Here is a 14,366-nt window from a genome sequence, read left to right on the forward strand (position 1 = left end):
TTAGGCTAATATGGTCATAATCATAATTTAAATTTTAAACCATCAATTTACAAGGCCACAAGTAGAGAGCATCCATTGATAGAAAGCTGACACCAACGTCTTGATCTCAAACGAAATTCCGAACACATAACAGCAGCCAAAAAACACATACTAACACAACTACCCGGTAAGTACATATTCCGAAGTATTAACAGTAATTTGGTTCAGTTAAGAAAAGAAGCATATTTATGGACAAGATTTCACATGAGTAAGCCAAGGTTTCAAGAAGCATCACTCGTCCGGCTGCTGCTCCTTAGATACACTCTTAATCCCTCCTTTTCTTCTTCTTCTCACCCTTCTCAATGGAATTCTTCAACTGCACAACAAATAGAGCCATGTAAGTTCCACATAAATATATATAGGCAGCAAACAAGAGTGGTTACTAATACTGCCAAGGTTCACAATAGGAAGAGACTGTTTCATCACATTGTAGCTTGACTCACCATGATAACAAGAATTCGGACAAAAACAGCAACAAAATCAGTGAAAAGAAGCATCGCGTGATTCACATAGTCCATATCACCCAAATGAGCTTTCTCAATAATATCCTGGGTGTCCACAACGATGAAGCCGATAAACAACAGTAGCCCAAAGTACAACTGCAAATGCGATCAAGAAAAATTGAGTTAGATAACTGCCACCATCTATTTCAATAAGCAAAAATGGAAAATCTAATCACTACAATAAAAATAAAAAAAAAGTAAAAAGATTTGTAGTTATTAATCTCCTCACCTCAAACTTGAAGATGGCTGTAGAGCCCCCAAAGATTGCAGAAGCAAAATGTAGCCACAGGAGGACGCTAAGGCCAGAAGATAGCAAGCCACCAAGGTAGAGGTATTCTCTGCGCCTTGCTAACATAGCTGCTGCTGAGAAACAGCCAAATGCTAGTGCAGTCCCAACAAAAGCAGTAACCAAAATACTGGAAGAGACAAAAGAATTTCATGCTTTAGCATGTTCTAATTCTATTCCAACATCACTTTAAGGAGTAAAAGTAGAGATAGATGAAATTTCAATCAACATATCAAGAGGCAAATAAAACAAAAACATAAATATTACTGATGAAAACATTTTATCAACTTCAGTCCACAAAAAAAATCCCTCAATTTATTCGCTACATTGTTGGTCCTAGAGTTTATCCCATGAGCGATTTTATTACCTGAAGTTTAAAGTCATTGCTTTCACGTCAAGGAACTAAAAGCGAGCACTAAAATCGCTCTTGGGCTAAACTTAAGGGACCAACAATATATTTAAGCTTACAAAATATTTATGGAATGTTGTTAGCATAGGTAAATAGAACAGGTAACAATGGCAACACTTTGATTAATGGGCCCTACATACCTTGGGTCAACCGTGTTGGCTAAATCAAACAGAGGACCAAGTGAAGCCCCCTCAAATGTGGCAGCTGCCATCAACAGAGAAAACTTCTTTTTCTGCTTACCAAGAAAACGCCACACAAAAAAACTAGAGTAAAAACCAGAAACACGAGACATAAACAGATAAGAAAGCAACAAAAATCAACAGTGAATACCTCTTGATAAGCAGGGGTGGAGAATAGCCACAGAATGCTTCCAAAGCAAGCAATCGTGGTCAACATGCCACCTATGTTCCAGAGGGAATGCAGGTAAGCCCCGGCAGCGGAAGCGACCAAAGTAAAGCATAGTGTCACGTACACCTGCAACATTTCATTTTATGAAATTAGATAGGTAACCAAAACGGTCAACAAAATTTTCATGGCACATTCTCTTTATGCCTCAAAGTTCAAATGTCTCCTAAATATCATAACACAATTCACTGAAACTCACTTTCAAAACCCAACATGAACCATGACTAGTTAAAACCTAAAATCATTTATAGAAATTCAACCAGATTGTTAAGTCTTGAAAATTCAATAGTCACAACAATACAATTATATTTTCATATACTTCCTTTACTTACCTGAGTTCTCTCAGCAACTCTAAAGAATAAAATACGATCAGAAATTTTTTAAGAAAACTAGGGTTTTTCAATTTTCTAGGCAATCCAACGAAGAAAATTGCCCCGTTATTATGGAAACCGTACAATTAAGATCCAAAGCCTTTTCTCCTTGACTGTTCTTTTCTTTTCTGCCAGTTTTCTCAGAAACCAAACAAAGTAAAATTCGGTCTAAAAATATGAAAACATTTATTTTATTTTAAAAAAAAAAATCAATCATCAAGCATCCAAATCATACTCTCATTTCTTTTCCAAATCCTCTACTGCGACTAGGAAATTTGTCCTAAAAATTAATTTTCTTTGATTTCTTCCACATTTTCGGTCAAACTTTCACGGTAAACAAACAAAACCTAAATTCTCCGAGAAAATGTCAAATAAATAGAAAAATTACAAAAATTAAACATCTCCACAACATAAGATCGGGCTTCTCCTATCTCTTTCATTCATTTTTTTCCAAGAATTTTCAGCGAAGCGAAACAAATACTAAAAGATAGAGAGAATTTTAGCGAGAAAAATCAGTACCTTCTTAAGATGAGCCTGGACTTGGGGAGAGATCTGGCGGAAATTCTTGAGGGAATCGTAGCTCCAGCGGTTCTGTGTAGAACCGTAGGTATTGTAGAACGACGAGAATGCGTCCATTGATTCTTGATTGGAGCGAGAGAAAATGAGCGAGAAAGTACGCTATGATAGAGAAATCTCAGAAGTGGTTGAAGTTTTGGTATTCTTTATCCTTATATAGGGGTTTAGGTGGGTTATTTCGGCGAAACTTCCAGGCTTCGTCGAAGTACCGTAATGCCCCTTTTCTTTGTACTTATTTACGGATATACCTTATGGTGTTTCAGATCCGTGAACGATGGGATAGTTTCATTTTTAGGGAAGCCATTAGGTCCGTTGGTTGTCATAGTATACTGTTTAAGTATTATGGGAATATGTGTGAGTAAAAAAGTGTTGTTAAACATGCTATTAATTTGTTTGGCAAGGGTATTTAAACATAATTTTTTGTTTTTGTTTTGTATTGTAATTTATAAAATAGTAGGTCCTACATTTAAAATTATTGTTTGGTTAATATTTTCTAAATATATATATTTTTTCTTTTAAAAAACTGTATCATTTTTTCTTCTTAACAAGATTTTGAAAACGGTGGATATTTTCAAGATACAAAAAATATTTTTAATGATATAATAGTAAACAAATTGAAAACAGTGAATCACACATATTTGTCTAAACTCTTTTATCTCTAAAATTAAAAAAAAAAATACATGATGAGCTATATTTCCTTATCATTATCCACATAAAAAAATGGATTTTATCATTTGAGGTTTGGTGCTGTTTGGTATTTTGGATCATGATGAGCTTTTTTTTTAAAAAAATTTTTGAAAGCTTCTTATTCTTTTTTTAAAATTTATTTTTTAAAGAAAATAAATCAATAGAAATAAATGTATCCAGGGCCAAACTTAATTTACACGTAAAAGGAAAGAACAAGAACTTACTTTTCTTTTTTGTAGACTTTCTTTTGGCTTTATAAAAAAGTCACCTCAATTTACTTTAATACTAAGATGATGATAAATAGACCTTTAATAATAGTTTAAGAGACTCTAGAATATTTAAGGTAATTCCAGCATAAAATTATTAAAATTTTATTAATCCATTTAAAAAAAATTTATTGATGTTTGAAGTTAGTTAGAAAAAAAAATTTAAGGGAAAAGTTAGGTAGGAAATTAATTAAGAAATTTAATCCAATTTTATAAGGACCACAAAGGAGCATAGTGAGGTTGTGTTTACCGGGCATTGGGACAGAAATTGGAAGGAAGTTGGAGTGGGACACGGTTTATAACTGCAGGGGTAAAAAGGTAAATCAAGAGGTCGTTCAGGAAAAGTCCAGGCTTTAAAAAGACCAGTAGTTGTTGACTAGACTCATCGATGACGATGATTTCGAAGAGGTTATTTTGAAACGTAAAGACAGCAGCAACCCCTGTGCCAAGCAAAATAGGAAAAGTCTAGTGCCACAAAAACATCTGGACATGTAAGCAAAAATTAAAAAATCTAATAAAATAAAAAGTCTACAAAGTTCGTTTTATAATTATGTCTTTAAATATTTAATTTTTTTTTCTCCTAAACTATTTGAAAAAGCTTTTTGCAAAATTTGTTTGGGGGGGGGGGGGAGGGGGAATTATTATTAAAAAAAGTTAGACTTCAGTTCACGTCTATATTTTATTGATTAATTTTTTGATTTGATGATTAAAAAAAAATTAAAATTTGGGGCCAAGGAAAAAAATTTATATTATATAATAAATCAGAGGCGGAATTAAGAATAGATCAAGGGTGGCTCCTCTTGAATTTTAAATCATTTCTTCTTCTTTTTTTTGAGAAAGGAATTTTAAAACATTTCTAATAGTGTATATTAATAGATAGGTTTAAAATTTTTAATTCAAAACTTCATAGACGGCCCTCACAATTGAATATCATTCCCAAAAGTTATAATGGCTATCTAGCCCATATTTATGGCCGGTGGCTCCCTTCCAAAACAAAAGCAATTTTTTTACTAACAAAATAACAACAAATCCAATACCCAAAAAGAATCTGCTCATAGAAAAAATATATATATATATATATATATATATATATATATATATATATATATATATATATATATATATATATATATATATATATATGTTTTTTGGCCATGTATTTTAGTATGATACTTTGATTGTCTGCTTTTTTGAGACCCAAATTAATAATTTGAGACTTAAGATTTGGGTAAAGAATTGTTTGGGTGTTTTGTTTTTTTGTCATCAACAAGATGACTTTACTTTTAAGCATTATTATAGAGTGTATGTAATGAAGTTGTTTATTCTTAGCTTAGCTCTAGATCCTCAAGGGACACGTGAATCTTTTTAAAACTAATAATATTTATTTTTCGGTAAATAAATTTTATTAGCAAGATCAATAACCTATCAATTTGTTTATAAAATAGTTCTTATACTTATTCTTCCTTTTTTATTAATTACAATTATGAGACAAACATTTTTAACTATGAACATTATCGAAATGAGGTTCCACAATAAAAATGGTAGCTAATACTCTAACGGGTTCTTTGATTTTTTTTTAATAAAAAATTGCTGTGAAATTTAGTAAGAAATCACTAATTAATTTATTTTGAGATTTATAAGATCATCATGATAAATTTTGATAGAGTACAGATGATTGAGATGAAATCAAACTTTGTATGGTATAAATTGATAACAAATATTTTCTCTACTTCAGTAGAAGATTCTATACTTCCATTATGAGTTCAAATCAAACTTTGTATTGTACAAATTGTTAACAAAAATTTTCTCTACTTCAGTAGAAGATTCTAGATAGGGCATTTATTTCCTCCGTATGTACATTGATACATGCAACTATACATTTTTTTGAGGTAGGCCCCACCCTCCCCCCTCCCCCCAAAAAAAAACTCCTCTTTCTCTACCAATTATTTATGGAAACAAGCTAGTAGGCAAATACTTAACAAGTATCGTGCTATATTTGTTAAGGTTAAAATAATGTAAGTTTTATTTAATAAAAAAAATTGAATAAATGTGAAAAATTATATAAAATTGACCTTAAAACTTATAAAACTGGCAAAATACTGACATAAAGACAATAATTTTGATACAAAATACAAAAATTCTGACACAAAGTTTGGTGTTAGTGGTTAATTGTGATGCCGTCAAGGTCTTCGTTAACACAGCCTCCCATATATATATATATATATATATATATATGAATGAGAACATTTCATTAACACGCAACAACAAAGTATATAGAAAGAAAGAATATTTCATTAAAACACTAGAACGAAGTAGCAAGTGGCCGCACAAGTCAAATCAAAATAAGCTCAACAAAGGATGTGTTAAAAAATCAGTACGATTTGGCCCCGTAAATTAAAACCAACAAAACAAAAACAAAACCGTGTGCCTCTACCTGTTTCCAGGTTCATACTTACAGAGATCTGTATGGGTGACAAGAAATATGAACTTCAAACACATCCAAGAGAGGAATCAAAATACAAATGCAATCAACATACATATAATGAATTTATTTAGAGATCGAGAGAGCAATTAAAGGTTTAAGAATCAGCTTAAGTAATTAACCTATTTTTTGAAAGCTTCATTTAGATTGTTTAATATAGGATTAGGATCTATCGGTAAAGTCAATGTTTTGGGTATAATAATAGCAAAAGAAAATAAGTTATAGCTTTTTTATATTTCCCAAGTTTTGACGTCCGACTCAGGAATAATATTTAATAATCCTATGCCGAATTCTCTATTTGGCACCTTGTCTGCAACTGGCCTCTTTTTATTTTGAACTTTGGATGCATGGCACTATCTTACTTTTTTCATTACTCACTTAGTCCTGCTATTAAACTAGAAGATCCTATGATGATCAATATCATAAATTGCATGAACTTCTGCACAATCTGAAGCTGACCAGAGAATTAATGATTATCTGCTTTAGTTTTCCTTCATTCTGATGGTCACTGCTTCCAGATCCAAAAGGTAACACAGAATGCACAAAAATTATCAGATGAAAATGTTGCAATAGTTCAAGGCTTTCAAAATTTGAGACTTTCAAGTTTCCTCTAGATAACGCTACCTTGGGCTGAATTGGCTGATTATGCTCTTTTGGTAGCATTGCCTGGCAGATCAACTGTTCAAACATTACAATTGTTCCAAAATCATCTCTTCAATAATCTATCATCAAAGTGGAAGTCAGCCAGTAGCTTCGAAAATAATTTGATTTGCAAAGGAGACCTACCATTATTTGGATCACTTTCAAAGATAGAGGTCGGTCAAAAGCATTTATGAATATAATAAGTCTAGAGGATAATTCAGTGATATAACAATAGGGGGAAGTGGCAGCATACATAACATCTAAATGCATCTTACAGGGAGTAACAATTTGCATAGCTGCTCCTTTTGGAATTTGGATCAAACATATCTTTGCAGCTCTCCATACCATTTTAAATCATAATCATATCATTGAAAAAGTTACAACACTATAAGAAGAAACTATACAAGGTATAAAAAGAATTGAAATGGAACAGACAGCTGATATTGTACAAAATTACAATAAAAATTGCTATGACAAGCCTAAAGACTGAAAGCTAACCTACATTTTTTTATCGGTAAGTTACACATACATCGGCTGGATCTTGAACCCAAGACCTTGTCATGCACCTTGCTCTTACAAGGAGAGGATGTGATTTGCTAGAGCTCATTGGTGCACTAAGAACTAACATACAAGCAGGTTTAGAACACAAAGAGCCTCCACAAAGCTGATCAAGCTTGCTCTCCAGAATTCTTCACAGGTTTGATACTCTGATTTGTCCATGTCAAGAATGGCTAGTTCTAGAGTCCAGGCTGAAACCCTGCCTGCAAAGCCTCTCCTTTCTCAGAGCTTCATGGCATGGAGCAAAGAACTCATGCTTGAGAGCTTCCTCAGCATTAATCCTCAATCTAGGGTTTACTGTTAAACACTTGTCCACAAGATCAAAGAGAGATCTTGGGATTACCTCAAGAAATTCTGGTCTCTTTGTGTTTGTTTCACACCAATCCCTCAGCTTTGTAGATGGCAACGATTGCGTATCATAGAGTTCCTGTGACAACAAAAATGACATTCTTCAATACAAGGTGTCTTCTAATTTATATATCATTGAACAGATTGTAATATGAATGATAAATACCACTGGGAATGAGGATTCACGGTCATGTAGCTTGGCAACTTCCCATAAATCTTCACTGCCCCTAAACTTTGATATTTCCTTTATGTTCCTGACAACAGCAGTAGTATGGTTGGCCAAATGGAGTACGGAGATGAAAAACCAAGAGTGCATAAAACCAATAAAAAAGAAGAAGAAAACAATGATTCTTACTGTTCGGGATCTCCGAAAAAAGGCATTCTTCCAATCATCAGGTATAGTAAGGTGACCCCAGCAGACCAGATGTCAACCTTCGGGCCTTGATGTGGAGATTTGAACAGGACCTGCACTAATCACTCAAAACATGAGCTTCTCTAATCCTATTTGAAAACAAAAATCAAGCACAATTCTATTGATAAATGAGCTTGCAGTTCTCTCTGCTAGAATCTTAATTTTAAGACCAGGCAGCATGATTCTGCAACAGTTCCAGAGTGTCAGGGTAGGAAAAATTTGAAAAAAATTCAGATCAAAAGTTGATTATATTTTTCACCTCAGGAGCCCGAAAGCCTTTGGTTCCAACACAAGGACCTTCCCTCTTGTGCTTTCCATCCCCTAACAACAAATTAAACGGGATCAATAGGAAAAATACCGTTTACTTCCGTCCAAAATTGTGTCAATGCTATAAGAAACACACCTCTTTTCTTTATTAAGCCAGCACCAGCAACACCAATGACAGATGAATGCAGGGGCATGGGAGTAATATAGCCAAGCTTGCTATCCACTTTTCCAGGAGTGGCAGCAACTCTCTTTCTCATGGGGGCCGGAACACTTGATGCTTCATGATTTGGACTCTGCATTGTTTCCTGTAACAGGCTGATGAGCTCCTTCCTACCTTGGCATGGCATAGGTTCCCTCCGCCTTTCTGCTGAAGGAGTCCTAGTGCTTGTCACATCCTTCACAGAGGTTATGCCTGAGCCATCTGCACCTTGACTTTTGATTACATTCCAACTACCCAAGTCATTGTGGCCCTTTCCTTGCCCTGAAGCCTTTTTTTTAAGGTTCTTAGGATCTAAAGTTGACTTGGAGACTTTTGTTGTCTCCTGATTAACTGCTTGCAAAGTTTTAGCAGCCGGGAACTTCCCACCTTTGGTTGGAGGTGTAGATTTGGCATTCTGAACCATAACACGATTTATGCTTGAATCGTAGCCCATCCTTGATTTGCCTGTAAATGTATACAAATGAGCAGCAACAGCTTTAGTTTGATTCTGTGAAAGTAGAGCAGAACACATTAGACAACAAAGACACCCCCTTTTTCTCACATTAAGAAGGGGGGCGGGGGGGTGTTGGTTTAGAAAGCGACACCTTAGTTTCATTCTTTGTTTTTTTTCCCCCTCATTAAGTCTTACCAAATAAGGATTAATACAATGAAAATTGGAGGTGTACACAGTCGAATGTTACTTAGACTAAAACCAGTCCATCAGTAGATTAAAACACAAAACTTAAGAGGAACCAAGACTTACAAGTGTTTCCATACTTTTGATGCAAATCCTGTCAAACATATAAAGAAACACAATAGTAACCCAACAGGTTATAATCTGTGAGGGAAAAATTCAGCGGAAATAAACTAGATACAAGCATTAGAATAACAAGAGAAGTGTAACTAACCATGGCAAGGTTAAAATCGATGAGATAACCTTTATGGGCCTTACGAGAGAAAAGGAAATTGCCAGGTTTAACGTCTCTATGAACTATTCCCTGCTAATGCAAAACAGAAATTCTAAGAATCCCTAGCCATGCAAAAAGTACATGAATTCAAATAAAACATATAGGGAAACTATATTTACCTGCTTATGGAGACTCAAAAGTGCTCTGAACATGCAATAGCCATACCATCGGAGCTGAAGCACATCAATTTCTTTCTTTAGTACCTGAGAGTTATTGCAAAGTCAACATCCATGTTCAGACAAGAAAAAAAAGAAATGAGTATTGATTAATTACCTCAGGCCTGTCATGCTCAACATGCTCTAGAACAAAGCAATCGGAATTTCCATTCGTGAAACATCCTTCATATTTAATAATAAAGTTTTTACCCCTGAATTAAAACAATAACTTGCATATTAAATCACAACTTGTTGACTGCAAAACGCAATGCAGTTCATATAAATGAACTTCCATGAAATCCTTACCCAAACCGTTCCAACATCTTCTGTTCATTGCTAACATGGCGCCTATGAGCATTAGGGTGTGGGCCTGCAGAGCCATTAAAATACCTGAGATCAGGGAGTAATCTCGTACTCTAATAATTTTCTTGTTCTTTTGACAAGTTTCTCATACTTCTAGTATGTCACTATTCCTACAGAAGACAAACAGTGGTGGCATTCTTTATGATAATATTGGCTACACTAAGTTGTGAGCATCAATGTCAGGAATGACAAGTTGGCGAGTTTGATAAATCTCAGATTCTCCCATACCTAAATCCAGGTCATACCATGTCCAACACAAGTGTTTCACATTTTTAGACTCATGAAAATTGAAAAAAATCTACTTTAAAAGTGATTCCGTCATGAAAGATTATCTATGAGGGGGTGCAATAAGCAGAAACTCCAAATGGTTGTTGTAAGAACACAAAGAATATGCTAATATGCTTAGTATGCAATCAATACCCTTAGTATGAAACCATACAGCCCCTATAATATAAATTAGTCTAGGTTGACTACATAGGATTACTAGATCAAATGAACATAGCCTTCCTTCTCAGACAACCAGAAGAGAAAACTACAAGAAAGAGCAAGATGTAGAGAACAAAATCAAATAAATCCTAATAACGTTTCTAGATAGGAACATCATCTTTGATTAAAATAAATAAAATAAAATAAAATAAAAAGACGGCTTGGTTTACAATGTTACAGAATCACAAATGGGAAATATACAAATCCTAGACAATTTTTCTATTGATGAGACAACCTAACCCCCTCCCCCCCCCCCTCAATTGTAATGGCAGTTTAAGCCCCACTGCACTCCAGTTTTAGATTTAATCGTAGTTCACATTGAAGTAAGAAATGTCAAAAGAAGTCAAATTAAGTCCAAGATTGCAGGCACTTTAGTGATAATGTGCAGCTAAACAGATTCCAGGACTAAAACAGTCAATGGCATGACATATAATGTTGCCTCACTTACATTTAATTGCAACAGTGACTCCATCACTTCTTCTCTTTGCCCTGTAAACAGTGCCATAACCACCTGCAAGTTTGGGATTAGACAAATCAATCAATGACCTGCATAACAATCAATGGATTGCCAGAGATGTGGGTAAGATACCAGGAGGTAATCAAAGCTTTTGATACCTGAACCTTCTTCTTCTACTACTATATAAGATTCAAAGTCTGGAAGTACTTTTGGCTCCTGTTGATCCTACAAAGTAAGCATCTATAGTCAGTAACAACTAAAACTCAGCAGATAAGTTCATTTATTCCCTTTTCAGCCAGAAAATTAGCTCAAATTAAGACCAGGCAGCTGGACATAGATGTTGACCACTAAGTACAATATAAGATATGGATATTTCAGATTGGAGCTACCTTGGGATAAACAGAAGTTGAGCTTCCCCTTCTTTCCTTAATATGCATGTCATCATAATTACGCTTTAATTTTTGCGCCATGTTGACTGATGTTTGATCCCTTCTATGCTGCTGCTTCTTTTTGGGTGAACCAACAGCTTTACTATGCCCTAAAGACTTTGAGAGAGCATGCAGTCTTAGAGCCATCCCATCCTTGTGAATTGCCTTTGTTTTGGCAGAGGGTTTTGACAACTGCTTCTGAGCAACAGAGAGATCAGCTTCTGGAGAGACAGCTCGGGTTTCCAAATGTGTAGGCTTTTGCTCTTTGTTTAAAGAAGACGGCATATCAATAGAATTCACATTCTTCATCGTTCTAAAATCATTTTCAGGCGAAAGGTCCAGAAGAAAAGTATTAAACGGGCGTAAAGGATTTTCTGTTTCCCCTTTAAGACTTACAGAATCCACAAATTCTTCTTCCTCCTCCTGACCTTCCATAATGCTTTCATTTTCAAACGCTATAACTTGTGTAGCTTTAGAAGCATCATTAACATTCCTAGCCTCTAGTGGGCAACGTCTGGCATCAAGATTTGCTATACTTCCGAGATCTAAATCATTTATTTTAGCATCTTCACACAGAACTGGATGGTCCAAAATGGTATCTGGAAGAATGGCTCCCGGATCAGGCTCACATGCCGTTATTGATTTAGTCACCGTCCTTTGCAGAAATATGCTTGAATTAATGTCACCCTCTACATATTCCAGGTTCTTCAGTTTACAAGTTAGTTGACCAGCACTGGATTTGGCAAACATGGAGGGTGTGAGCATCAACTTATTCACCATTACTGACATGTTACTTGGCTGCATGTTTATGCTCCTACAAATATTGTCAGCCATTTGAAGCTGCACCTGAATGAATGATATGATTCATAAGCTATCTGGAAGAGTAATTTGCTAGCTTGCACCTCATTAAATAGAACATGTATTTTCTTGAAATAACATAAACAATAAGGCCCAACAAAATTTTGCTTCAAACAAAATAGAAAATAATAGGGGAAAAAAAGAAGAAAACACACAATTTCATGAAAACCACACTTGTTATTCTAGAGAGAGAGAGAGCGAGGTGTCACCCAAACAAAGTCAGTATTGAAGGCCATTTTAATATATAGTAGAAGACTAGTGTCATGCACTGACAATAAAATGTGCAAATCACCTGCATTTGGACATTTCACACTGATTAGGATTAGCCAACACGGTCTCATAAGATAATTCTAGCAACTGTACGTCTGTTACACTAATGAGGCAGGTATCTTATTTTTATTTATTTTATTTTATGAATAAGTTAAGGCCAAAATACACCATTTGTCTCTAAAAGTTAACCCGTGAACAATTTTAGTTCCTGAAGTTTAAAGTGATCGCTTTTAGCCCTTAACAAACTTATAGTGGCCGATTTTAGTGCCTATGGAGTGATGATGTGTCATCTAAGGGAAGAAGTAGAGAACATACATGCAAATACAATCAGTCCTCAACACAAGCAACATGAAGCCGCGGAGTCCTTCGTCAAAACTCACACAAACAAGAATTACAAAAGGAGCTCTAAACCAATTGCACAGCATCTTATTAGAAACATCAACACAAAACTATCCTCTTGAATTTCACATAACCACAACAGATGTAATAAATGCAAATCTAGCATAGTCTCATATTGGAAAAGCAAATTACTTCAACAATTTGAATTGCAATTCAAGTTAAATTCAACCAAAACCAAAAATAATAAAATCAAAGAGATACCTTTGGATAAACATACTGAATTGATTTCCGCGAACACGACGACGCGTTTTCCTCTACTTCTGCTGTAATTAATCATGAAAATTCAGTGTGTTTTCACAAAATTTGAATTTTTTTTTTTGAAAAGAACAAAAAAATTTCTCCTTACCAACTGTGTAATTCAAAATCGCTCTTCTTTTCGGCACTGGCGAAAGTTCACAATCCGAAAACGAAATCAGTTTGCGCTTCCGAGAGCACGTTGTGACAAAATCGATCTGATTCAACAGCCAATAGGCTTGGGGAACTCCGATTCGGATCCGCGACGGCGAGAAGAGGTGAATCAAGCTGGAATTTGCGGCGAACTGAGCGAGAGAAGTTAGGACGAGCGGGGAGAGAGTGACGTGGAGATCGGCGGTTAAGAAGAGCGGCGAGTTAGGGATGGAGCAGAGCGACTCGACGAGGTCTGAAGTGGCGCGGAACAAGGCGCATCGGGAAGCGAGCTCGGCTGGGCGAGCCGGCCGGCCTAGAGATAGGAGGATCGCGAGGAAGTGCCACGCTTTCTCCGACTCTGTGGCGGCGGTGGTGGTGGCGAGGCTGAGTTCGGAAGCCGAGTCGGCGAGACGAGTTTCCATAGAGCTTCAGATCTGAGAGAGAAATTGGGGGGGTTTAAACTTAAGAGTTAAGACAGTGAATAATGGAAGATTTTGCAGAAATGTTAAGAGAGAGAATGACAGGCGGGAAATTGGCACGAGTAGGGTTTGAGAATTGGCACGTGCACATTTCCCGCCATTTCTCTCTCTTTTTTTTTTTGGTATGGACAAAATGACGGGAGTACCCTTTTGATTTTTGGATAGTTTGCTGTTTTTGGCAAATTTTGAAATGGCATTGCTGGGGGTGGGGGCCACGTGTTTGAGCTTGTCTGAAAGAAAGCAACGCAATCCAATTTTAAAAAATTTGTTCCACGCTCCCATGATATGAGATTAGCAGAGAATTAGTTAGACCAGAAGAATTCACCCATTCCAATTGAGCAAGATTTTGATCAAATTTTATCAAACTAGCACGTCTTCTCTCTTGTAATTGTAAATAAAGGCCCCATCAAAAAAAAAAAAATTGTAAATAAAGGCACTCTTTGTTATTTTACTTTTATAGCTTTTATTTCCCAAAAATGTGTCTAGTTTTTATCTTAAAAAAAAATCTCATATCTCATGTCAAATAATTCATCCAAAATCCAAAGGTAAAAAATAAAGAAGTGCATTTTTCTTGTTTTATATAACTTTGAAAGTGATTCAAAAAGTCAATAATGGTTCTCATAAACGATAGAAAATCAAAGACCAAATAATAGCAACAAAGACCAA

General features: G+C 35.3%; 2 protein-coding genes across 2 annotated transcripts; both read right to left on the bottom strand.

The window, feature by feature from the left end:
* Nucleotides 1–2,791, bottom strand: LOC142613576 (bax inhibitor 1). Its single transcript, XM_075785970.1, has 6 exons — nt 2,533–2,791; nt 1,568–1,711; nt 1,378–1,469; nt 772–958; nt 483–638; nt 1–355 (listed from the first exon to the last, which is right to left on the bottom strand). Exons 1-6 carry the CDS (start codon nt 2,647–2,649, stop codon nt 305–307), a joined length of 747 nt encoding a protein of 248 aa, XP_075642085.1. The 5' UTR covers nt 2,650–2,791; the 3' UTR covers nt 1–304.
* Nucleotides 2,792–6,977: 4,186 nt separating this feature from the next.
* Nucleotides 6,978–13,677, bottom strand: LOC142612577 (uncharacterized). Its single transcript, XM_075784676.1, has 15 exons — nt 13,181–13,677; nt 13,036–13,097; nt 11,269–12,153; nt 11,038–11,104; nt 10,871–10,933; nt 9,880–9,943; nt 9,692–9,785; nt 9,538–9,621; nt 9,359–9,448; nt 9,214–9,241; nt 8,388–8,915; nt 8,244–8,305; nt 7,928–8,037; nt 7,739–7,826; nt 6,978–7,651 (listed from the first exon to the last, which is right to left on the bottom strand). The coding sequence occupies exons 1-15, from the start codon at nt 13,641–13,643 to the stop codon at nt 7,388–7,390; spliced, it is 2,952 nt and encodes a 983-aa protein (XP_075640791.1). The 5' UTR covers nt 13,644–13,677; the 3' UTR covers nt 6,978–7,387.
* Nucleotides 13,678–14,366: the final 689 nt, after the last annotated feature.

Source organism: Castanea sativa, chromosome 10 (assembly GCF_040712315.1).
Source record: "Castanea sativa cultivar Marrone di Chiusa Pesio chromosome 10, ASM4071231v1".
Classification (NCBI taxonomy): Eukaryota; Viridiplantae; Streptophyta; class Magnoliopsida; order Fagales; family Fagaceae; genus Castanea; species Castanea sativa.